Raw genomic sequence first — 27,378 nt, forward strand, 5'->3', positions numbered from 1 at the left:
ATTTTCAGGAACTACTGCCCTTCATTTTTGTCAGCAGCTGTTTGTGCTAGCTGGCACTTTAAATGGGCATGAGTTCTCATCACTAGTTACTGGATCTCAGTTGACAGACACAAACATTTAGTTCTGCAGGGGTAACGGTATTCAAATCCAACTGCAAGAAGACATCCAACTCATTTGTCATCCTGAACCTCTCCAAAAATAACATATTATAGGTACAATACAGACACATTATCTTCAGCTACTATAAAATGGCACAAGATAGAACTATTTACTGGGGTCTCCTAATGGATTGTTCATTTTTAATCGCAACTGTCCAGGCACTGGTATATATCAATAAAAAAATTGAAAGGTTAAAACAGTGTAGCACAGAAGGCAATATTTGAATAGAAGCACATCATTTTAATCTGCTTTGAAGTTTAAAGCAATCCAAACAAAAAGTTAACTATATAAATACAGAGTAAATGCACATAGTTAACAGCCAATTACATGTATGCAAGAATAATAGCAAACCTCACATGAGCATTGAAGTATTTGCAAACTGTCATTTGTGAGCGTTTAGCTATGTACTCAGAGGGCATAACTACGTTCACATATGCAGGGTAGGCAAACTGAAAACTTACATAACTGAGTCTTAACAGACAGAAAGTTGAAAAGTTTTACCTAGGCACACTTCAGCATTCAGCTTGTTTTCCAAAATTAAACAGCTTAAACAGGAAGCAACATTTATAAAGGCTGTTCAATCTTTTGTCTCTGGAAGCATTCTTTTAAATGCTACAGTCTGAGGAATGTAACAATTGTCATTGTAAGAACAAAAACAGAACTGCAGAAACTGTCAATAATAAACATCTCAATCAGAAAGGAAATACATGGAGTGCATTATGTAAACAGGGAACTAGACAGATGCAATGTCAACATACAAGTGGACAGGTTGGTGTTTCAATTACAATTAAAATAAGCTCCATAAATCCATAACATAAACCTACTTAAAACAGGCTAGCAGATCAGAAATTCAGACGGAAAGAGCAGCTCTATCAGTCAGTTTGAAGGCTGGGCTCAGCCCTCTGCAACACACAACTCACCTGTTTTCACAGGGCACTACAGGGACCGAATGTGAAATAGAGGGGCTGTGAAATGTGACTGCATTCACTGAATTTTTTTTTTTTTTAAAGGGCTTTCCAAACTCAGGCCACCGTTGCCACGTCCCCGCAACGTGCCAGGCCCTCGGCGACAACCAGGGCCCCGTCACGCACGGCGCTGCCAGGCCCTGGCAGAGGCGCCCCCTTCCCTCTGACGAACCCGTGCTCCGGTGCCATCTTTCGACCGGTTGTGGGAGCTGCAGCCTCACCGAGCTTCCCAAACCTAACTGGCTGCCGAGCCCAAAAGCAACCGATCGCAAACACAATTAAGGTTCCTCTAGACAAGGGAAATTTGAGGAAACTGATTACTGAGAGTTTTTTCAGATATCCAAGACCTTTGCCTCTAGCACAGGAAAGCGTGACAAATACACTACATTCCAATACAAATCAAGATGACCATCTAAGTTACAAAGAAGTTTAAATGCACTCCTTTCAGTTCTGTAGTTAAGGTTATCACTGAACGTAGCATCATCTTATTCCCTTTTAGTTTTTATAATAAATATCAGCGAAACTATATAAATAATTTAGAGATCTTTGGGAAATATTTCAGAGGTAACTTTGTATGTACTGGTAGTTTAAAAATAACAAAAAATCCCAAGAAACTTTGCATTTATGTTTTGTCATGTAAAGCAAGCCAAAAAGAAGATCACCCCTGAAGTTTAAAACATTGCTTAAACATCCACTGAAAAGGCGGCATATAAGCTGATTGTCTGTTTTTAGCTGTTGTCTCCCATATTCAACTGTCCGTGTTATCCACCCAGACAAGGCACACACATGGTACCCAGTAAATTAACGGGAGATGAACATGTAACCAAGGGAGAACTATCCAATCAACAGAGTAGAGTAACTCTCATGAATCCTAGGGCTAATCCAAATGTTAACTGTATTCAGGAACTCCAAAGCTGAATACCATCCTTGCAAATTTAAATTTCGGCTATGACTGAATAATCTGGATAGCCTGAAGAGTAATCCACTTTCTATAGAACAAAAATTACAGTAAGTAGTTTTGCCTGCTTTTGATAACAGTAGAGTTACCTGAACAATGGCATCGCAGCAAGACTTAGGTCAGAGTCAGGAATACTCCAGACATTTCCTGGAGAGGTCACTAAAAAAAGCCCACTTTAAGCACCTATTTAAGCACTCCCCTCCCTTCTTTTAAAACAATCAAGTTCACCTTTGGTCACATCAGACCACACTGTCTTTAAAAATGTAAAATGACATTTTCAAAGGAGAAGGAAGCCAATACAGCTAAGCCTCCACTGCAAGGTCACTGTACATACTATAGGTGACTTTTAGAAGGATGACCAATTAGTACAGAAAATTACATTAAGTACTCAAATACTTTGACACTGTGGAGAACATAAGGGTCAAAATAAAGGACAGCAAATGAGAAAAACCCAGACTGGTTGTTCTGTAAGCTTCAAGCTTTTAAATACCGCCTACAGAACTACTGCAGCAGAGATACTATGGATCCACAGCATAAAATACTTTATCCTGCACAGCTTACATGGAAATCAAACTGTATCCTTTGTTTAAAACCAAACTGCATGTTTTAAACAGTTTGACTACAAGTAACCAGTAAGAGGAATAAAAGTCACAAGCCATAAAAGGCCACAAAGTGCATAAGGAGTCATTAATAAAATAAAGCCATTGCACACAATGCACAGTTTAAGTATACTGACGTACCACACTGGAAGAGTTGATAGGACAGTTCTGTCTACACCAGTGTAGCAGCATTTATATGTAGAAAGCTATTGCCTCCAATTTATAACGATCATCTTCCTCATACAGATCATGGACACAGACTGAGAAGTACTCGTGGTGCAGATAAGATATGTTTGGAAAGCTGTACAAGTTCTTGTAACGTTAAGCTTCTAATTTTGACACGCCAGCTATACGGTTTTGGAAAATCCTTATAAATTAAGACAAAATAAACTAGCTAAGCCTCACTACTGAATGCAACACATTGTTTTGTAACTGACTTCTAGAACAACAAAAACAATGCCTGAATATTGAGACAATTTGGAGGACAAGGTTATACTGTCAGCTGCAGTTCAGTACACAGGCTCAAGTTGGAAGAAGTGATACAGCAATTATCAAGGGGAATGCTTACAAGAAAATATCAGTTACAGTTTTCTCCATCATTCTGGACAGAGGCTGCCTGCACTAAAACAATCTGTCACAGGTTCAATTGTTTTCTGCTTTCTGGTTACCGTAGCCATGGTGATATGTGTTCTCCCCCTGTACTCTCATATAGATACTGGTAATCCAAGTCAGGATTTGCCAGACATTTTAGGGTAATACAGCTTGGTTCTTAGGTAGCATGAAACTATTTGAGTGAATCCTGCCTTCACAAATGGTATGCTGGAATAGTTGAGATTTCTGATCACATTACAAATCCTTAAAAAGGCTATGAAGTAGCATTCAGCAAGTTCTTCCTTAGCTGTGTGAGTGAGCTGACAGGTTAGCAAGGAAAACTGATAATACAGGAGAACATTTCATAGGTCTCTTAAGGAAGGAAAACTCCAGAAAAGAAAAAGGATGATGCAGCAGAACTAGAAATCCACATACATCAGTATTAACAGATTGATAACCTGAAGAGTTCAAGAATCAGATCCTCTCTCGCTAACCTACAACACTGCTTAAACTTAAAAATACAAAACAAAACACAAACAAAAAGCAAACAAAACACCAAAACAAAACAAAAAACCCAAACCATCCAAGTATCACCTTTCGTAGTGAAGAAATAACTCTGTTCTGGGTCCCTGCGCCATATTTTGTCTTGAGGTAGCAACATGGAAAACTTTACATACTGACTACTACCTCAGTCTCTATGACTCTTCAGAGCAACTGAATGGAAGTTTTGGGTATGGAAAGGTATGAAAGTACTGTCTTCCCCACTCTTCCAACAGGTTACTGTGCAGTAAAAACAGAACAAAAAGGATGTAGTTGAGAGCAATCACTACAAGAAGTTACTAAGGGTGCCCAGGAATACATTTTACACCCCCCTACCTCACCCATCATGTCTCTGAAGATGACTGATTGGCCTCGTCTAGATTATCAGATGAAAAGAAAGTAACAATTTTTAATTAAGGAATGTATAAAGGCATTCCTTAAGGGGCAGTTCCCATTTGTCACATTGCCAAGAGACCATGAAATAAGGCAGCAAAATTATTCATAGTTGCCCACAATCAACCTTCTGTTTTGTCCACAGCTACATGTTCCTGATGTAACTTTCCTTTTGCCCACCACATTGGCAATGACATTCAGTGGTCCACTCCAGTCTTTCAATCTTCCACCTTCTTCTAGGAAGCCTCGTCATGCTGCTATCCATCAAGCAAGTAGACTACCACTTCATAGGTTGACATCATGATAGCTGTGTTTGGAATCTGTCTGATCAGATGTGTAGTTAAACCTCGGTAGAGGGATCCATACCCTTCTTCTCGCACAAGCAAAGACAGTGTCTGGAAGAAAGATCTGTATTTTGTTCCTTCTTCTCTTAGTCTTGTTCGTACAACCTCTGTACAAAGAAAACCACATGTGGTTACATTCACCACTTTTCAGACAGAGAAACATACCAAGTATGCATAAGAGAAAACCAAATTAAGTTTTTGTCAATATTAGATACCTAACTAAGCAAGGAAAGTTCATTTTCTTAGTTAAAATCCAGAAAAGGACTGTTCAAGCTTACATTTTAGCTTGGAATTTGCCACTAACGAAGTACTCGATCCACTAACAAACTTAACATAATACACATCTACTTTGCAGCAAAATTAAGTGCAACTCAAAGCAAAAGTAGACAGCCTGTTTTCCTAGAAGGGGGACAACAACTTGCTGACAAGTTATGTGTAATTGCTGAGTATATAGAGGTATTCCAAGTGAAAAAGGACCTTCTCTCCTTAAGTGCTTTGGGCCATACCCTGGCTAAGCCTTTGGAAAAGTAAACATTGCCAAAGAAGAGACAATGCTATATATCCATTTAAAAATACTTCAATTTCTAGATACTATACTCGTGTTGACTTGCTGAATCTGACATGAAAAGCCTTAGACAAAGAAATAACTCTTGAGAAAGTGACCCAGAGTCTGCTACAAATATCACTGAAAAGACTCCCTTTGATCAATTTGATTGAGGCTTTCAGCTGTACATGCCCTGCTTACCATGGGGATATGCTATTGATGTTGCACAAGTTTTGGAAGTGGCAGCAGCCATCATCATTCCAACAAAGTCTGAAGCTTCTTTTGCCAATTCATCCTCATTGTCCATGGCAGAAGCAGTCTTATACTCCAGTAGTTTTCTCTTAATACTCTCATATATAACAAAATGAATAACAGTCTCAGATATGCCTGCGTAGGATGCCGACATTCCTCTGTAGAAGCCTTTAATACCATCTGACCGATAAACTTTTCGGACACATTCAAAAGCACTCATTCGCTTTTCTCCACGATTCCTGAAAAGGAGAGAACGAGACAAACATCAAGCTGGTGCAACTTGAGACTGGAAAAGAATTAAACCGTTTCACTTGAGTGACAAGAGGACTTTGGAAACATCTCACACCGATACTGGGGGGCTCCAATCCAGACACATTTAAGAACATGCATAACTTGAAGTGAAAGTCTCAAAGGCCTTCAGCACTAAACACAGCCAAACTTCATATGGTGACTACAAAGTATCACTTAGACAAGCTCAACAGCTCTAGGCCTCCCCAAGTCTTACCGATTAAAGGACTAAATTGCCTGAAAACAGACTCCCAAAATGAACTGCTGATATCAGTGACTCATGAAAAAAAATGATGATTTTCTTCTAGATGAATGGTTTTTCTTGAAATTTTGTCTCAAACAAACAGCTCCATCGAATGGTAATTATAGTGGCTAAGAGTTCAAGCATCAGGTCTCACAGCATCGCAGCTATCAGCAAATTATCATATCCAAAGGGAGCATACCAAGACAACACAGGTAGCTATTATTTGATTCAACTAAGCCACTGCTGATGTAAAGGAAAAATGCTCATTAGACATGATTGCATCAAGCAATTTTTGGTAAATAAAACCTTATTCCCATTTTTAGCTTGCTTACTAAATTAGGTTGTGCATGTTGAAATACTTAGCATACTGTGTACAGCTATGCAAAACCATTACCACACTGCCTAATATGCTTCACTGCAGCAGTGAGTGCAGGCACTTGAAGGATATGGATTCTGCCAGCAGAGGTCTCCCGAGTGAGCAAGTCATCGAATAAAACGGCAAATAACCTTGTAAGAAGTTATGGTAACTCATATGGATACTGTCAAAGCAGGACAGACAGTGGCAGCAGCTATTATACAAGCAGAATGAGGCATCACTAGATGACAGAATTTAAGTCCCAATGGTTTGAACCCACAATGTCAGACAGCAATGAAACAAGGTACCAAGCACAATTAAGAGAGTGAGCACACAGCTGCAACTCAAGATCTGAGTAAACTGGGTGGTAGATACTACAGAGAAATAGGCACCTGGCACTGATTTGCTGACAGGCAAGATAAGCATGTCAAAGAACAACTGGTGAGAAGAGCAGGTGGACCTACAGCTGCAGCTCCAGGGGCACCCCAGACCCATCTGTGCCTGGTACATCTGGACAGGTGCACTGAGACTGCTGTAGGAGTTTGTTCTTCTGATGTGCAAGATACACAACATTGTCTTAAAGGCCAAAACAATTTCACTTTGGGAGAAACCCACATGCTTCTCCAGCTCTTACTGGGATCAGAGAGAGGGATTTTTGAGAACTTCAACAGAAACAAGATCAGGTCAGGATAATCCTGCAGGCCAAGCGTTTTTATGCCTCTAACAACAACTGAATTAGAGCTGAGAATGCCCACACAATTGCAGTGTCCTACACAAAGTTAGGAGATCCTTCTCCAGATCTCCTACTGTGCTTGATACAATGTAAAGAAATAATGTGCACAAGAAATCTGATTTTCCTTATTCTGTTAGGAAATAGAAATCTGTTATTTCCTTAAAGCCCTATAGCGTAAACAATTTTTCTGATTAATCAGTAAAAAAACAAGCAGAGGCACAAGATGCCATCAGGTTGCACACAGCACCCAAAAGCCCTTGGAATTAGTCATGGAATTATCACCCCAATCCTACAATGGCATCACAAGAAAGTCTTGTGGTAAAACTAGTTCTGGGATATATCTGCTAGGGTCACCTTGCAGCTGACAGTGTGCCTGCTAAGAGGGGAAAAATGCTAACATGCACTTAATACAGGAAGTCCAACAGAGCTCCAAAACAGGGATATGTGGCTCATTAATGTATGTAGGATGGCTGAAGAAAGAATTTTATATTGCATGCTAAATCTTCAGTAATAAAGTGTATAAAGTGAGCAGCACAGTTGCATTAAGAGACTTGCATCATATCAGTTCACCCTTACGGTTTTAAATAGATGGGAATATAAAGGTCTTTATTCCTCCCTGTTTACATAAAATTCTACTTTATTACAAATTTTGTAATAATAATATAGAATCGATTACAGAAACTGTTGAAGTCCAACCAACTATTGACTATCCTGTGTTTCAGTGCACTAAAGTAGTCTATAAAAAGAGGAAGACAAGAGTTCATTGTATATAAAAGATGAAAACCAGGATGTTTCAGGCATTTTTCTAAACTTTTGCTAAAATACTTAAATCCTGATTTCAGAAATGTTTAGCTCAACAGCTAAAACTGAAGGATAATGTAAGCATATGGCTGGTAGAACATTATTTTAATGGGATGTTAACTTTGGAATTAATTCCAAATTTGCTGGCCAGTCTACAGGGCCTCAAGCACGCCTCAGAACACAGATTAAAAGAGAGAAAAATGATAGTGTAACTTGCAGATAGATCAGCATCAACTTTCTAATTTGAAATATTGGATATTTAAAGATTCATCCCATTTTGGGGTGCAGAACAGATTCAGAACATTTAAGCAAAATCTTATCACAGCAGTGAGACTTCCCATTGACACTATACCTTGCATCAAGCTGTAATCGTGTCTTTACTAGCCAAATGGGATTAGTTGTTGTGATCGCAGTAAAACCTAAAATATTTAAAAAGAAAAGTTAGATGTGATAATACCACAAGAGCAACCGCATCTAAGTTCAAAATGCACACAGTAAGGTACAGTGGATGCAAAAACTCGGACTATACTGCTTTTTAGAAAGTACCCATTGTAGCCCTTTACTGATATTTTATGAATCCATACAGCCAATAAACATTTAGCTTATTTTTTAGTTTTACATTAATATTGAGTAAGTTTGATACTTAACAGGAGACACCCCATGTAAAATAAGCCCAATTATGTACACTTCTCTGCCTAGTCATACCAACCCTGTTTTGACACCATAGAACAGGAAAGCTAGCTAGACTAATATTAGCCAATTTAGCAAACATGTCAATAAGAATGCATTGCAGATACAGCTAGAGCAATTTGAGAGGGTATAAACCATTGTGTCTATTTAATTAGCTGCCTGAAATACAATCCGAGTTTAAAAGCATGCAGACTGAATAAATACTACTTTTGGTGCAGTTAAAAGGCATGTATTACTGTAAGTTAAGAGACCTTTTAATACTGAACTATAAGGAGCAGTTAAATTTGAGTACTAATGTTTTATTTAGTATTCAAAGCAGAGATTGTTGGTTGGCCTACAAATACTTTTACAAGTATATGAGTGTTTGAATTGTTAAAGTAAATACTATGACTTCTAACTATCCAGACAGCAGCTATTCAGGCTTGCATAAAGGCTAAGGGTTAAAGCTTTAATTTTCAGTCCACTAAAGAAAAAGAAAAGAAAGAGAAAAGGAAACAAACTAAAAAAAAATAAAGAAAAGAAGTAAGAATCACTCTTACTTCTGCACAACCGTGGAGAGGAAAAGAGCAGAGTGAAAGGCAGCTCTTAAAAAAAAGTAAAATAAAAAAACCATCTAGAGTTGTACTATCACACATGCACCATTAATGAGGTGTCATGTCTGCAGGAGAGAAGAGGAAAAAGGAAGAGCTGGAACATGGCCAGGCAAGAGATGATAAATTTAGACACTTGCTTTCTAAGTGACACACACATCACTTGTATATCACTACAAAGACATGCTGCCCTCCTGCAAGGGAATGGACTGGGGTTGTGGGAAAGCAACAAAAAGTTACCTTATTTAGTGCATATCTGGTGCACAATACTTATACAAAGAACAGACTATCAATAAGCTTGTTTATGGAGATCATTAACAGCTTACATTTTATATATTTAGCAGAACTGCTTGCATACATTTTGACTTCTGTTCAATCACAATCTAGGTTTACATTGCACACAAATGACTGCAATACTCAGAGAAATGCCAGGGGATCTTAACTGTTTTGTTTCTACCCCACCCCCAAATCTTAAATAGGTCATTATGATTTTCAGTTGTAGTTCTAAAGACAGTCTACAAGGTTTAGCAGCTGCTAAAGATTTAGCTATATTTCCATGCCAAAATAGCAAAACCACATTACAGATTTCAGTTTAATCTTTTGGTTAAATAGATTTTTAAACTGACTCAAACCTCTTAACTAAATAACTTCCTGTGATAGATAAGATCTGGGTTTTTTTGATATACTACTCATTTTCCTATGCTCAGGTACATATATAGCCCTTCATACAATGGAATGTAATCCTAACAAGCCAAAAGTAGTTTATATCTGCATTTCACATAGGTAAATAATGACCTAAAGACTCAAAGCATCAGGGAACTACTCTGCTATATCCCATAACAAGGCATGGGATATTTTTGAAACATACCACATCTGCAAAAAAGGGTTCTGTAGTTCAATGAGCCAGAGCCCTTCTGACCTGTCACCTAATGCCATAGAAAATCCACTGACTCCAACAGCATTTGACCCTGGGTTGAACTAAACTGAAAGGAAACATTGTTCTTGCATTTTTTATTTCTTTATACTAGCACTAAGAAAGCTTTCATTTTCTTTTACTTCAAATTAGAATCTTTCCATATCTATAGTGCAGTGAAAGGCATCAGGACTGCCACAAAGGCCCTGAAATAAAGCGGGGGGAAATCACTGACTTCCCTAAAACACATTTTTCAGAAAGGCTTCTCTCCAAAAAACAAAATTAGTTCTTAAGTCTCTCCTAGTTCTTAATGACACGTGAACAAGACAAAAATCTTTTGCATTCCTATTTAAGTTGCATCCTTTGGAATTTTGTTACTACTAGACTGTTTGTTACAGCATTATCTGCTCAGCCCTTTCTCCTTCCTTTTCAACCCAAAAAGGGTCTCTGTAGATCCTAAATCTGGAACAGGAAACACATAGGTGAGATCAGAGGCAGTGTCTGAGTGGCAGTAGTGACTGTATTCACCCACAGCAGCAGCCTGATACTTGTAGGCAGGCTGGGAAGAGTATATTGGAAATTGCCAGTGAAGAGTGGCTGGCACAGCACGCAGCCTATTCTGTCCAAACTTGCGCTCCCTGGGTTGCTCTAAACATTATTTAAGCACAGCACACTTAACAGGAGGATCAGACGCATAGCAGCATAGCCAATTTTTTTTCCTTAGGGCTGACCTAAGCCTAAATTGCATGATGGTTTGAACCAAAGCTTTCAAATCAAAGAGCCTTCAATAATTCAGGTTTCAAGATGAAACAGCTACAGCTCAATTCTTACAGGTAACATAGTAAATACAGTTAGTGGAAGAAGAAAAATAAATTAAGAGTTGAGTGATGCTGACACCAAGGAAAGCACTCCAAAACATGAAACATACCATTTGGGATCTTTGATAAGATAAGCTTTTCTTCTGAAATACAGGAAATTTGGAGCAAAAGCACGTGTTAAACAAGGTGAGGGGCTTTCAACAACTACTATGAAGCTCTACCAGTTGTTTCCTTTTCCTTTTTTTCTTTTTAGGAGTCTCAGTGACCTTTGTAATGCTTATCAATGTGTTGTATCCTGAAGAAAGATTCCAGATTCATTAGAAGTGTAGATCGATCTGGCAATACCAGTAACTCCTGTACTTTTCTATGTTTTATTTTCGTCTATGAAATTGTATCCCAGTTTCAGACAGAAAGAATTATCTCGATCTACATTTTCAGCTATACCAGGTACTGACAGGTAAGATCCCAGGTATTCCTATTATGCATCATATTTCAAAGGTTAGGGTTTCTTTTTTAATCTATAAGCCAATGTAATTGATACAGACGCATGTGAATATGGAATGCTTAAATATCCAAAGTAGTAAAATAAAAACAAACCAAAAGAGAAAACAGAAAGAGACAGAAAGGAGATTATATATATATTAAAAAAGAAAAAGAAAAGAGGGCTTTGAAATAATGTGACAACACAATATCAGCTGCAGCATTTTAAAGGCAGCTCTGGGACACTGAAGAAAAACCCAGTCTTGTTTAACCCAGTAGGGACTTTCAATTAGCCAGAGCTAAGTAGAGTAGCAGCTGTCAGTGAAAGGTATTTCCTACCTTTCCCTGAACAGCACAGAAAAAAAATAACTCTTAACAGAGTTAAGGAGAAGTGATGTCTTTGCGCAATGCACATCTGAGTTCAAGATAATGAAAGTGAATTCCCCTTATTTTGTTTATTTAATAGATATTACAAACCCAATGTGTGGTTCTTACACTAGAGGCTGCAAGAGACGCTCAGTTCAGTACTCACGAGGTTTAAGTTAGTCCATATTTCTGCAGGAAGTGACCTGCGGATGGGGAGCATGAGATGACACGATCTCACTCTTTTCACGGGAGAAATGTACAGTAAATGCCTAAAATAGACACAGGCTTTTCTGTATCATAACAACAAGCAGTGACCTCATCAGACACATGTGTACAAATCGAATCCCATTGGAAGGATTTGTGAATTAGTTATTGTGAGATCTAACTGTTTTCAGGTAAAAGTTTAGGAAAAAAGAAAGAAAAATAATCAGAACAGGCCACAGATATTAAAGTAGTTGTGTAAAATGCACTGAGTACTGAAATTTCTGCTCATTTGCAGCAGTTCAATTTTATATCTCCAAATACTTACCTACATATCGAATTTACAAGTGAACCTTCCTCCCAAATATCATTCACTCCCTCCCAAATATCATTCAGAAAAGCTAGCCTTGTCTTAGGACTGAAAAAGCAAGTTAGATGCCTTATGAAATCAAACTTCCTCATATCAGTAATCAATGAGCTAAATATGCATTTTACTTGGTATTAAGTAACTGCATACATACTACTAAAAAGTTACAAAAATATTTTATCTCTGTAAGTAATAAAGGGGTCCCAATTTTTTTTTTTTTTTTTTTTTTTTTTTTTAACTAAAACACATACATTTGGATTGGTTACCCAGTAGAGTTCTGGAAAGAACAGCAATAGCATAAAAGGCAAAGTAGTTTTGCAGCAGATTTGCAACCATGTTGTCTGAATGAGGCTATGAATATTAAAAAGGCAAATCAGGAAGCCATACAGGAATCAAGTATCTCATTCAGTTCTCTACAGTTTTTATTCTGTGGCAAAAGAGGCTGAGTAAGTGCAATGAGAAGGCAGAGTTTATAGTGAATTGGAGAATTTAGCCTAACTTTCATATGTACAGAGATAAACTATCTTCACATAAGCAAACGCTTTTATTCTCGTAGTATGCTTCAGATATATTCACTGTCCAAGTTTGCAAAAAGAGAACCATGTGATATGCCAAACAGTAAGCAAAAACATTGCCAAGTACTTCTTCATGTCAACACACAGATATTTTATGTATGAAGGTGATGTGAATTATATGCTGGAAGCTAGCACACAGCAAGAGAAAAACATTAATTTCTAATTGCATAATGCATCAGTTACTAATACGTAGCATAATTCATCCTCCTTGGGATAAAACAAACTTACTCAAAGAATCTTAACAAAAACATGTTTTATCCTGAGAAGGAAGAATCAGGCCTAAAACCAAAAATGCTTAAAATACCATACCTCAGTTTCTTGATCCCAAAAGTGCTATGTGCATAAAATAATCCTTATTTAACAATGACATCAGTCTAACCTGAGATATTATGTATTAACATATGATATAATTGAACAGTATTTAAAGCTGACTACAGTTCAGTGCTTAGAGTCCTTTCATAAAATAGATTTTTAAATTGTACTTTTGCAACCTACAGGAAAAGCTTTGTAAGTGCAAACACCACCTCATGCTCATTAGGTATTAGAAGCCTTTACGTAACAGAAAGGTCACATCGAAACAAAAGAAAACCCCTCATTTAAGACTAAGTTACTCAATTCCTTACTGAAACCAATGGCAGCTGCAAAAAAAAAAGACCAGTACCAATTATTTTTTGCTAATTATTAGAAGTGTTTATCCACCTTGCCAATTTTGAAACCTTAAGTTCCAAAGTAAATATTACAGTGATATTCTGTGTTAACCAGTTTAAGTAAACCAATTAAGACCACACATTTGATCTTGTCCCTGTTATTTTGCCATTTCCTTACGTTGATTTGTATCATACAGCAATACAAACCTTGCAGGTAAAACTGTTAATAGCTGGTTTAAGTGCATTTTCTGAAATATATTAGAATTAAAAAGGTTAGCACGTTCCCAAGAAAGCACTGTTCATTTTAACTACAGTCCTTTTCATATAAATCAGAATACTGCCAGTACTGAGTATCGAGAAATCATTTGTCAAAGAAGCTTCTTTTAAAGGTCTTCCAGAGAATGGCTGTAGTACACAGTGCCAAGACATTTCAAGAGAGAAAGAAAGTTGTGACCTGTTGCGTGAACCTGCACCGGGCATTCAGTCTCACTGGCTACGTGGTTTAGAAATACAACTGCGGGATTAGATAAGTGTGAGAAAGATAACAGCCACAGAAGTTGTTCAATATTAGAACTCGTATACAAGTGTAAAAAAGGCAAACAGCAATTAAGGCTCAAATACATTTACCCCAGCCTCCTGCAGTCATAAGTATAAATGCATAATACCAACTTTCTGGAAGGTAAGCAAGTTAATAAGCAGATACAGAACCCCTTGACAAACTACAGCCTGTGTCTGCAAGCACTTGGGAAAAGTCACTACAACATATCTGCATAAATGTTGTGATTTTTTTCACTCCAAAATGAAGGCAGTAACTTCCAAAGATAAGGAACACTCTGAACCTTCCTTTGTCTGCAGCACTGCACAAGTTGTCTTCAACTGAGGACAGACTTGTTTCTACTACCCATACTCCCCACCCCGCCCCCCAGTTTAAAGACATGTTTTATCCCCTTGACAAAGGGCTGAAGACAATTCATTTTTCTTGGAGCAATTAACTGATTTGGATTAACTTTTCAGGAAATCCCCTTCCAGCTCATTCCCCATGCTGTTCACCTACAAAACACGCATTTCCAGGTGCTCAAAAATACTGCATCACCAGAGCACTTTTATTTTGCCCATTTAAGACAAAACAGATCTCCTGACATCTAAGGAGCATGTGCTAGAGATGTTATTTAAGTACAAAGTTAATGTCACTTAAATTTTCTATGCTATATAACAATTTCTTCATATCAGATTATTAGCAAGTATTTAATAGAAAACTAATCTTATTCATTATTCTGACATCACCTTTGGCAGTCCATTCCAGATTCCTATCACTCTGGTTGTAAAATTTGACAAGAATTAAAAGCTTCAGCAGGCTACCATAAAATTGTCACAGTTCATCTATGTAGTCTATGGCCTATACAGAAAAAAAACTTTTGAAAATTTGTTGTTCTGTAGGAAAGATACAGGCAACAATAGGTAAAGTGTTGCCAGCCCAAGTTTTGATTTCCCTGGCACAAGTCCATGACCATAACTCAGCTCAGTTGATTTTAACTCCCCTTGTTAATGATCCCAATGCACAGAACATACAAATCACACAACAAATACTGGTAACTGCAAAAATATGCCAAAGTTATACTGCAGATATAAAACAGGAATTTATTTCCAGAGATTAAAATACTTGAAAACTATGGAAATCAGCTCTTCTGTGTCACTTTAGCGGTAGAGCAAACTTCACACAGACTGGTATTTGAACAAAGGAGGAGGGAATATTACATATAATTTATACAAGTATCTGCAGGCACATTTCAGAAAGACAAAAATAAGTCAGATATACAAAATTGTAACAGAAAGTGATTGTTAAAAACAGATTAAGAAGCATTAAACCAGAGTTCAGTGCAAACAATGTTGTTTATAGCTTGCAGAGCAAAAAGTTACTGTTTTGAAAGTTTTCGTTTTACATTTCACAAATTTACAATTGAAAAAGCTGGCATGCAAGCTTTCCTAGAAAAGACTATTCACACACACACAGTTAGAGGTCTTCGTTAACACTATGCAAAGTTTTGCACACACATTCTCCAGACAGCTGGTTTTGTGACAGGCCAAAGAAGGTAACCACTACAAAGAGATCAATCACTGAACTTCTTTTGTTTTGTTTTTTTTCCACATTTATTGCCACCTCTAATTTGTAGATATGCCTCTAGAATGAAGCTAAAAAGTTACAGATCCTTACCTGCCACACCAGCTGAAATCATGTGTACCTGGGTAGAATCTGGGTTGAAAATACTGTTCAACTTTTCCTTGCAGTTTGAGTAAGCAGCAAAATATATTGCTCTAAAATTAGAACAAAATCCAAGTTATGTTACATTTTGTGTGTTGATACCCTTAAACGAAGTGCCACTAACTTCACTAACTCAAGATGACTGTGGTTCAAGTCGCTTCCTCAGCATAGAGCTATTCAAGGAATAACTCTTGCAAAGTAGTGGGACTATTCTAGGAGTGGAAAAGAAAAAAGATCATACTTTACCACTTTCTCTTCTACAACAGCTCGCACTAACAGTTAGTGATGGGAAAGATAGTAATTAGAAATACAGCAGTGATTTTTGACACTAGAAAGTTTAACCAGGGAAGCAAAACACTGCTGAACTAAGAACTGAAGTTGCAGTATTCTGTATTTCTTTAATAACAGATCAGGTGTGTTCTAATGGACCTGAAACTGTAATGCTATTGAAAGGAGTTTAAGAAAACTAGCAAGTATGTAGCTCATTTAAACCGAACAGCACACTTAATATTTATAATATTCTAGCATTTAAGATGTAAATATTGATAACTTGTAGTTATACCTTATAAAAATTTCATTATATTTATATTTTAAATGCTAGTACAAGTGTGAAGCTGGGATCCACATTTCATGTTAGTTCTGTATTTAGAATAGACAGATTTTTTTTTCATCCGAATAAGTTACAAAAAAAACTTGTAAACTACTACTACGTTCAAGTCTGAGCTGGTATCAAATCAAAGCTAGAAATAGAAGTAAGCAGACAATGCAATATATTATGAAAAATGCTTCTTTTCTCTCATTAAAGCTAAAAAAGCTTATTTTAGGCACACCTAAAACTCACATTTAAGCTTATAGCTCAGTTCTTTAAACTTACAGACCCCCCTCTACAAGAGAAAAAATGAACATGCAAGTTTTCATGAACAGAACATTAACCTCGTTAGCTGAGCAAACATGTTTATCTTTTTTTATAATAAAGAAAAAGTGCTGGCTTCATGGGTGTAATTTCTAAAATGGAATCTCAACTCAGTTAAGTATACTGAATGTGTTATGAAATATGCTTCTCTACAGCTTATTTAAACAAAGAGCTGCTGTTAAATCCACTTAGCTAATGCTTAATTGAAATGAAGTACTGGATAAAGACAGAGTCAGCCAGAGGGGAATGAGGATGTGCTTATTTATAAGGCTTCACACACTATATCAAGTGGACATTTTTAGTATGGGGGTGGTTGTGGTAGAACAAGCCAAGTATTTCACCTGGGGGAAGAAGGGAAGGGAACGGGATTTAACATAAAACTTCTTACTGAAAAGAAATAGGTTTTTGCAATTGAGGATAGTTTTCATTGAGGATAGTCACTTACAACATGGAATTCATTGCTGTATAAAAATTGCTGTTAAAAAAGTAACATCATTGTTGAATGTTCAGACCAGGCTAGACTATCAAAGTAAAGTACAGGTTCTTCAGATAAGGAAGCGCTGATACCCGACAGGTGTCAAGAACAAAGGAAGCTACTGGAATTACTTCAGCATCTCCAAACAGCAATGCTAAGTTCGTGATTAGAAAATACCTCAAGTATTCCCAATTCCTTAAAAGAATCTGCTAAATAAAATACTCCAATTCTTGAATTATGTTTTTCTCTTATTTATGCAGAGGATCTACAGAACCACACCTCATCTGTCAGACCTATGTAGAAGACATTGATGCTGAATGGAAAGACCAGTTTAATAAAATTTTCCAGAAGCATCCAAAGACCTTAAACCAGAAAAGTTACAGTACTCTCCAACTGGATGTGCAGGACACAGAAATGTCTTCTCTTCAGACAAGACCAAAAAAAAAAATCACACCCAAGAGAACCCAAAACAAATGATAAAAAACTTCAGAAACCTCAAAAGCAGGGCACTAAGTCAAGGGAATAATAAAACCTTTGTGGAATATATTCCCTCTGCATAAAGACTCTTCTCTTATACAGAATAGAAGGGAATTAAAATGGGCCAGAAAATTACTATAGCCTCATCCAGGATTAAGTAGTTGTATTAGTTTTACACAGTTTTGTTTCCATGCTCCTCAGGTATTCTCCTATACTTGGACTGAACTTAGGCTAACATTTATATGTAAGGACCAATTCAAACTCTGGCATAATCTGCACCTCGCTCTCACTGCCAGCACCAGCTGAGTAGCTAGAATATTTGTGCTGATGCAGAGCAACTGACAGTAGCAGTATCACTGCCAGTTATCTCAGATTTACATCCTTGTCCGCTGCACTCTCTGACACTGCCCCAGTACCCTTTAGAGTCCAGCCCACTGCTGGATCTGCTTTCTCTGGGACAGCTGTTAAGTGTGTCATCCTACCCAGTCTCACCCTTTTAGAAGTTTCAGAACAGGCTTCCTACTGCTGGAAGACTGTAGCCTGTGCTTCAGCAGAATTCAGGAAGAAAGACCCAGCATTTTGAGGCTACAGTCACACAATTGCTTCCTGAAGATGATGGGTTAACCAAAGGCTAAATCTACTTTTGTATTTTCAAAGGTACAAACTTCTTTTTTACATGTGCAATCCCTTAAGCGTTTTCCTTCTCAACTGGAGAAAACTCTGCATAAGGGATAGCACACAATCATATGTACTATTATAGTAGCATATTGGATAGTAACGGCTAAGACAGTTGGAGCCCATGAGTGGCTCAATTTCTCAGACAGTGGAATTACCCCAGGGACCAAAGGTTATTTGCTATTAAGTATTCAAAACTGCAGATGAAAAAACTCACTTCAAATAAACCTTAAATCCTTTAATGTACAGCAACCTAAATTTCAAAATTATTTCATTTACTGTATACATTTTTATTTACCTGGAAGGAGCAACGCCTACAAGATTAGGACCCAGCCCTCTAAATAGAGAGCGAGGTCCTTCCTTCTGCAAGATCATCCTAGAAAACAAAAAAGCGACAATACTGTAACATTCACATCAAAATTAAGGAATGCACTGACCATTTTTACACAGAGTAAAGCTGAAAATAATGTAGTTACTTTCATAATAACTGACAATGCAGTGCTGACCACAAAAAAATTAGTAATTTCCTAGAATCAGCATAAAATACAATTCCATTATTGCTTTACATGCCATAGAAATCCAGGAACTAAATGCAGAAGTACAGCCTTATGATGTCAATATAGACTTCCCTCAAAGATAGGAACACATACATGCATGAGTTATCTGTCATTAGGAAGTTAAAGAAAGTGTCCTTTGATCAGGGAGAAAATACTAAGCATGGAAATGTTCACGCCCTCATAGGACATAGATTGTTCAGGAGAAAAATATTTACTCTATTCTACATTCCTTTCATCACCCTTTAGTTCCCAATGTTTGACAGGTTGGGTTTTTTTTTGGGTGGGAGGGACAGCAGGTGAAGGGCAACGGAAGAGAAGAGGAGAGACAAAGGCTCAGTTTCAGCAAGTCATATGCCTTCTGAGAGCAGTTCTACTGCTTATCATGCCCAGCCAGGGACATCATCTGCAATCTCTAATGTACTCTTTTCAGAAAGACTGAAATATCAACATGGCTTGCATGTGCTACCCTGGTTTGATTCTACAAGACTCCTAACAGTACACTAAGTTACATGTCAGAAGTTAGAGGAAAGCACCCTTTCAGATACAAAGTCCTGCCTTGCCCATCCCCATAAGTGATTTAAAATAATCACCATATCTTATCAGAAAGAATAAAGCTAAGAATGTATTCCTAGTGGAATGCTTGGTGGATTTGACTACAGTAAAAGGAAATTGAAACCTCTGATGTGAGAAGCAGCCCTTCCTTGAGGCTGGCAGGGATTCCCTCCTATCGGTTCTGAACTGCTGGCTGTGTGCTCATGCCCAAGCACTGCTCCTGGGCTGCAGAACCAGTGTTTTTTCCTTTCAGCTCCTTCCAGAAAAGGACAATCCTTACCTACTCAGGCAAGATAACTCAAGTTTGAGATTAACTGAAAAAGGAGTATAACCCATGCAAAGAATCATAGCCACAGTACAGCGCTACCATCTTACAGTACCAGGTCCACTATACACAGCTCTGGAAAGACAGCTTGGGTGGCAGGGGGCTGTCACCTTCCATTTTTGTGGAGTTTGCAGAGAAACATAAGGATACGAGCAGTGAATTGAGATCTCAAATGAAGCATTACTAGTACTTAAGTGCTTAGAATACCTTTCCCACGTAACTGTGGTTTTTAGAAAGAGTTGAAAACCATTATGCAGCAAGGCATACAGGCACAGTAATAGGATATCTATTAATATTCGGTTTTACAGAAATCAACCTGTCTGACTACCTAGATGCCCATCAGATATGGTATCTTAAGTATGGGAGGACAAGGGAGGACAAACAAGGACTACCTGCATCCCATCACTGGAAATTGCTCTAGTAATTGCTTTAGAACCAGATTTAAGGTTAAGAATTAACTATTTCACTGGATGTTGCAAAACAGAACTCTGTGCTTATTGATTTAGAGACACTGGCCAATACACACAAATAGTTCTCCTATATGTTTCTTCTTCAAAGAGACATGCAGGTTAATGACAAGTCAATTACTCAATAAAGCAAACTACCCTTGTATAAACGGCTATTTTGTTTGGAACTTACTATCAGAACAAACAGGTGAAAGCCATCTATAGCACTGAAGGAGATTCCAAACCTATTCTGATTTCCAGCAGCTGATTCACCAGAGTTCTGCTGATAAATCAAACTGAAAGTTTACATTTGTTTTCAGTAAGCAAAAACAAAATGGTGGTTCTGCACAGTTACCATCACTATTTAGGAATGCTGGAATATGTGTCCAGCAACATCTTAGCTTCATGTCCACAACAGTTAGATATGATTTCACTATGTGGGTAGCATTGTTCCACAGCAATCACTGGACTATTGAACACATACTCAAAAGCACTTTGGAAATACAAGTTACTTAGACATGTCTCATCCTGAAAGCATTTCTAACACTTATGGAATCTTACCATACTCCAGAGCTCAGCATGGGCACAGCATCAGATTACAGCAAATCTGAACCCAATTAACATGATCTGTGTCCACTTAAAACACTACTTAAAAATCACTACCACCACATGTGCTACACCTATGTATTATATGCACATATACAAAGCAGCAGGAACCTCAGTTTCTTAAGAGAAATTTAGGAATGAAGTGTACCAGGTCTATTTCTCTGGGTCTGCAGTGTCCCAAGACTTGAAAAAGCAACAAAGAGTTAGAGAGAGGATGCAGCAGAATTTATAATGGTGGTAGTTACTAACACTCCTGCATTCACAGACACCAGGTGGAAGAGTTCTAGAGCCTACACTGAAAGACAAACTTTTTGCATTAAAGAGCAGATCCCAGAGCCTGCGCTGTTTATTGAAAGTAGAAAAAGGCAAATCCATGGTTGGACGAGCAGCACAAATGCTCCATATAGCCTCAGCTGACCTGCTTGTGTCACGTGGAAAAGCCTGATTTGGGAGACAGGTCAGATTTCCATTATCAAGACCTCAGGTTTAAACTCAGCAAGGTCAGTTATGAGAGGCATCCACAATATAAAATACACCAGATACTTATGAATAAGGGAATTCGCTTTTGTTGCCAGAGGACACAGTCACCTGTACCGGTTCTTCTGAATTTGCTTCCTGACAGAGGTGCCTTTGAAGTCACCTCTGTTGATGCTTAAGATGCGGAAGTGATTCCACAGCAGTCAGTTAACTGAAATTCTGACATAATTTGCCTGACTCACCTTGCTTTTAGACTGAGTATTTTGAGCCTTGGAGCACTGCACTGAATTTGGTATGAGAAGTGACAACTAGTTGAAAAGAGACAATCAGTCCCTGACACCTACAAGTCAGCAAATATCAAGTGACAGTAAAGGCATGAGTGACAGAGGGATCCAGTTTGATTTCCCCATTAAACAGCCCTAGTCCCTCAAACAAGAATAATTACATCCTGCACCTATGTATTTTTATTGTCACAGTCCCTTTCCATGTCATTTGGGATTTTTTCATATCTACCATATGATGGACTTCCAGCTACTGTATGGAAGAAAACACAAAGAACAAAAACAGCAGAAGGTACACTTTCTTGTATCACAGATACAAGTCTAAGAAACATGTCTAAGAAGCAGATTTAAAAACAAACAAGCAAGTCCTACCAATGAAGTTCATCCTGGACTATCTCTACCTCAATCTGAGTTTGCTTCTTGGAAAGATGAAGTTGTTTTAGGGATGGGTTTAAAGCATAGCAGGCATCTAGCAGAGGGGGTATATGAAACAAACATCTGTTCATCCTGCTATTTGTTCAGATACATTTCTAAACAGAAGATAAATTCATTACCAAGCATTCAGAGAAAAAGCTGAAGGGCTCAACTTTCATCAAAAGCAGCCAGTAAGGCAAGTGTTTTGGATAGAGCTCTCCTTCCTTATCTGAGCCCTTCCTTCCCACATAACTGTTCCCAACATGTTCACCCATCAGACCCTTATACATAAAAAGACTCTGAATCAAAACTCTCACAGTGACAACTCTCTTCCATTCAAGGAGCTATTTAGGTACAACCTCAATTTAAGCAAATCCTATCCTCCAACCAGATCAAGCCTAAATCCTACACTGCAACGGCCAGAATGGGCTCTCTACGAACGACTTCTTGCTGATTAATTGGGGATAGAATACAGCTAGTTTGAGTCTCGGCAAATTCTTTCTAATGCAAGAAGCAGTAGCAGGTCCTTTCTGGAACAAAACTCCCTTTGTTCCCAAATACTGAAGGCACCTCCCCTAACTGGCTAGCTTGAGTCCCCCAGAGTGAAGTGAAGTGAACCCTGCCTGTGATCTGTACCAGCAGTTTAACTGCAGCCATACAACTTTACTGCTGGCTACTGGTGGCAAGGAGAGGAAAGGCAGTCCCTGGTCAGTGAAGTGCTACACAAACAAAATGTCCCAGATCATGGCAAAATCTGGCCTTACCTGTATGTTACTAGCTCTAAAAAAAGTGTTACTAGTCCCACATCCACCAGAAGATACCAGAAGGCAGGGAGGCTATGGAGTGGTAAAAACAGATATTAAGAAGCCGAGCTAACTTTCATAGGCTTCTTGCCTCCATATTCAGCAACATCTATGATTTGGACACAGAAGTTTAAAAAGTCTGATACTAACACTTTTTCAGGATTAAAATAGAGTTTTGCACTTGAGCATTACAGTGGTCGCAGTGAGTTTTGGGGACTTAGTTTGGAGCTGTGAATTGTACAGGGTATGTACACTCTGGCTAATGTAAGGTACAAACTCAAGCATGAAGGACATTCAGAAAAGTGGAATGTGAAACTTAATTACAGTTAAAAGGCAAAATATGGAGAGTCATCTCTTGGTAGAATCGTGACAGACATAAGAGTCTGAATCTTTCATACGGATTTGTCCAACACACCTCTCTCCTCCTCCCTCCCAAAAATGAACCAAAAATCTACTAATGTGTACACTCACTTCAAACAGTGGAGGGGTCCAGGAGAAACTCTAGTTACTCGATTGACACTAGCACCATTCACAGTATTGAGATGGACTTCAGAGATGTAGAGAGTCACAGAGGAGGACTGCAATCGTGTTTTCACAACTTCCAGTGGACATGTCAGAATTGCACCAACAGTACCTCCACATCTGCAGAAAGAAATAGGATCATCACATTCTTAACTGCAAAGAAACTGAAGGATACCTTCACATTTAACATCACACTCAACATTCAAATTGCAAAAGGTGAAGAAACTGGAACATGCGTGACTATGCTGCAGTTATTTGCCCTTGAAGGCAAACTGTTAAGTCAGTTTGTTAATCCCACAACTTGGAGTGAAAATTTAAACAGACAAATAAAGTTACCCAAAGTAGTGAAGGTGCACAGTCTTCAGTACATGCTGTTCAAATCAGTTCTGGAAAGTAGCTCAGTATCTGAAATGTTTAACTTCTTATGGTAAATTTTAACTGGTTTTTTTTTTTTTGAATGTTTAGTGTGTTCCTGAGCACAAACAAGGTGCCAAAAATCCTTAAGGGTAGAAAAATTGTGCATTATGCACACAGGGCTACATATAAAAACTGGTGTGACAATTTAATAAAATTAAAATACGTAAAGGCATCTTCAAAACCCTATTTGTATTTTGGCCAATGTATCACGAAAGCAATGATTCTCTGTTTCCTGAGTTCTGCCCATTACAGCAAGACAGACTAGATACTGTAGAGTAGAACCTGGGAAGACAAGAGAGTTTAAAGTGGCTAACCAGGTAAAGACTTGAAGATTTTGCTTCAGTCTGCCACTCATTTCTGTGAGCAAGCCAAGGCAAGCCGTGCATGATCTGTGCCAACAGTGGAGTTACTCCCATTCTGCTAAAGCAGAGCACAGCCAAGAACATACTGCCTTTTAGCAGCTCTGCTCAGAGGATTCTTCTAGTGCTTGTTCATAGCCGATTTATTAGTATCTACATTCCCACCCGTTTAACTATGATCGTATACAGCCTCTGAAGGAAAAATATCAAATCCACAAATTCTGATTGCAAAGACAAGCCCAAATTTCTTGGGCTTCCCTTGAAGCTTTTCTGAGATCTGTATTCTTAACTTTGCCAAATACCCTTCTTAAAACTATGACCAGGACACTATATGTACCCTTTTAACAAAGAAAAAAGTAAGACAAAAAAACCAAACAAAACCCCAACAAACCCCACAAAACAAAAAACCAAACCCAGATTTAAATTAGGGTATTAATTAATGCTACTAACAACTCAGTCTGAAATCCACTAACACACAAGTACACTTTATACTAAATTCAAAAGGGCTAACATTCACTGCTATGATGCAATAACTAGAGCTGGTGTTGATTCTGACAAAATACGTATCAGCTATTTTCTTGTAATATGAAAGTCTCAAACACCCCCAAAACCTTTAAAAAGCTGTAATATTTGTTAAATAGTATTTTTAAAATAACGTCTTCCAAAATGCAAAGGATAGTTCAGTACAAGTTAGGAGTAATAGCCAAGTCTCAAGGTCTCCTATGACCTTTCATAGGAAGGTAGCTTTTCATTTCTTGACTCTCTTCTACTGAAGAGAGTACCAGAAATAATAGCAGTTGTTAGCACAGAACTGCATCCTAAAAAGACTAATCTGTCTGTATGAACTGAACTGACAATACTAAACAGCTGCAAAGTAGGATAATGGTTGATGTTTACTTAATGCTCCATTTAAACCTAGTGACCTAAAGGTATCCCGTTACTAAGCCTAAAGGCATCTTGTGCCACCCCTAACTCCAACATTAGACTGAAGTCTACTCTTCCAAGTCATAACTGAGGAAAGAAATCAGGTTTATCTGTCAGTCTGCAAAAAAAGTGTCCTCACAGGAAGATGGATGACAGTCTTCTAGTGTGTGCTGTCCACACACAGTAACAGGCTGACACGGCTTTTAGAGCAGCATGCTTAAAAATCTCTGGATGAGCTTACTCTTCTAATAGTAAGCTAAAAACAGACTTTTTAAAATGAGACTTTGCAGGAAGAGACAGACTAGATGTGCTAATATTTATTTTAGTCAGTGCTGGAAGCTGTAGGAGCCTGTAACATGTTACAGTTCATGACATGAATACCACACAAGAACCACACATAGGCCAGCCCTCAAAACAACTTGACATGGAGCTTTAGAGCTCAAGCATCTTCAAGACAGATAGCAAGTTACTGTGTTTCCTGCAGTTCAACAGCAGACACTGCTGTATGGTAATGTGCCTGTGCAGGCAATGCATGCAGCTGGCTTTAGAGTTTATTTCCTTTCTTGCAACCCCTGCTTCTGATCAACTTGAGTCTACTCCCTTTAAGATCTTTCCGCATTTAATTTTGGACAGGTTACATGAGGACTTTTTTTCAAACAACAGTAATAGCAAGAGAAAGCATGTGGTATGGTTTATATTAATGAGATAAATGCTATGGAAGGGGAAAGAAAGGAGGAAGAAAAAACTTGGTCTGCATTCTTCAACAGGGCTTGGAATTTGGAGCCTTTAATACTACTGGCTCCACAACTACATCACACTTGAAAAGTTTTCCAAAGTTGAAGATTAACACCGACCTGGAGCTTGTATCCTGCATGCTCCCCTGCACCACACCCAAATCACCACAAGGGATGCCTGACTGCAACAGCACTTGTCAGACATCCACTATGGATGAGCTGGAAATACTGCATTCAGCAATGGATTACTAGGGAAGAACACAGACATACAGCTACTCAATGCTTGTTCTTTTTACATTTGCCTGCAGCAAGCATTGTTCAGTGATAGCCAGCTGTTTTTACATGCATCATAAGGAAGCAGCAGATCACCTGCCTCCCTTTAAGAACTGTGCACCCCTTACCTGCACTGTATTCTGCCATTCAAGTAATTTCAAGTAACATGCATTCTTGGCAGTTTTACTGTTGTGTTGTTGGGTGGTTTGTTTGGTTCCCCCTCCCCTTAAACAGTTTAGAGATGTCTCAGCTGAACCTGAGAATATTTCATGTTTTCCACTAACTATTGATACTTTGGATTAAAATTTTCTTCTGTCCCCTATCTTCAAAGTCTTAAATTACTACTCACAAGTGAAGAAAAGTTTTATAGTGCTATGTGGTTCTGTACTGCTCACAAACAATCTTTGCAAAATTCCAATTTCTACTTCTGTCAAATGTACTACGTCACACTCACAGCCCTCAAAAAGCCCCATATAATAGAGAAAGCATCTGGAATTGAAGCACTGAAAGAAAAAGTCCCCAAATGTTGAGGAACCAGACCTTGCTCAGTAGTCACAAGATCCACTGAGTTAAATAAAAGCATAAACCAGGAACTACACTGATTTATCTAGGTCACTTGAAGATAAACACTGCAAGGCTTGACAAGAATCTGTTTATGAGAAACTGTCAGTAAATATAGCTTGTAGGTAAACAAAGACAGACAATTCAATAGCTACCCACCCTGTACAAATAAGCAATTCTAACAAGCATGCCAGCTGTTTGTCACCAGCATCAATGACAGTGTATTTTACTTAGAAATATATTTCCGGCCTTGCTTATTTAACACACTGCTAGAAATACTGTGAAGGAGACAGCTACTTCTTTGTGCTCCAAGTCCTGGCCAGCCACTAACAGCCAGCCACCAGCTGCAGCTTTGCAAGTGTTCTATAAATCACCAGCAGGCTGCCACCACCACTCCTGCTACCCTCCTCACCAGGTCAAGTTAATGACAAGCTTTTTAGTTTGTAGCTTAACACAAATTAGAGAGTAGCACCGTTTGGAAAAACATTTTTAAGAGTTAGAAAGTTATTAGATTTCTTGTCCTCAAGAGCACAGGTGGGATTTTGTAAACTAAAGAAATTTCTACTACCTAAAACCCCTCTGGGCTTCAGCATCTCCAGCCATGTACTAGGCCCCAACAACTGGGACTTGTGAGAACACTTACTAATGTGTAACTTTCTCCAGAAATAAATGAGTTTCACCTGGCAGAGCGATTAGGTATACAAAGACACTCCTGCTGACAAACTGGAAGTGAAAAAGGGCAAAACCCTGAGACACTCCTGTGTCTGAATGTTTATAGCAGTTTCTAACGAACATCTCAGAAGACCACTTGCTCATCTTTCCTATCCTAAATTTGTCATTTGCCTCTAATAAATGTTTACTAAGCCTTTTTTGGCTTTGCCAAGCAAGTGTAAGAAAAACTTGCAAAGCTGACT

General features: G+C 38.2%; 1 protein-coding gene across 1 annotated transcript in view; it reads right to left on the reverse strand.

Annotated features, from left to right (window-relative positions):
* Positions 1-378: 378 nt before the first annotated feature.
* The window catches only part of SLC25A36 (solute carrier family 25 member 36), a 33,394-nt gene continuing 6,394 nt past the window's right edge, over positions 379-27,378 (reverse strand). Inside the window, exons 2-7 of the mRNA XM_064457353.1 lie at positions 23,146-23,316; positions 18,512-18,589; positions 15,626-15,726; positions 8,119-8,185; positions 5,295-5,584; positions 379-4,656 (exon numbers count right to left, since the gene is read on the reverse strand). Coding sequence (XP_064313423.1) covers positions 4,463-4,656; positions 5,295-5,584; positions 8,119-8,185; positions 15,626-15,726; positions 18,512-18,589; positions 23,146-23,316 — 901 coding nt within the window. The 3' untranslated portion in view covers positions 379-4,462. The remainder of the gene's footprint in view (positions 4,657-5,294; positions 5,585-8,118; positions 8,186-15,625; positions 15,727-18,511; positions 18,590-23,145; positions 23,317-27,378) is intronic.

This window comes from Phalacrocorax carbo, chromosome 7, assembly GCF_963921805.1.
Source record: "Phalacrocorax carbo chromosome 7, bPhaCar2.1, whole genome shotgun sequence".
NCBI classification, from domain to species: Eukaryota; Metazoa; Chordata; class Aves; order Suliformes; family Phalacrocoracidae; genus Phalacrocorax; species Phalacrocorax carbo.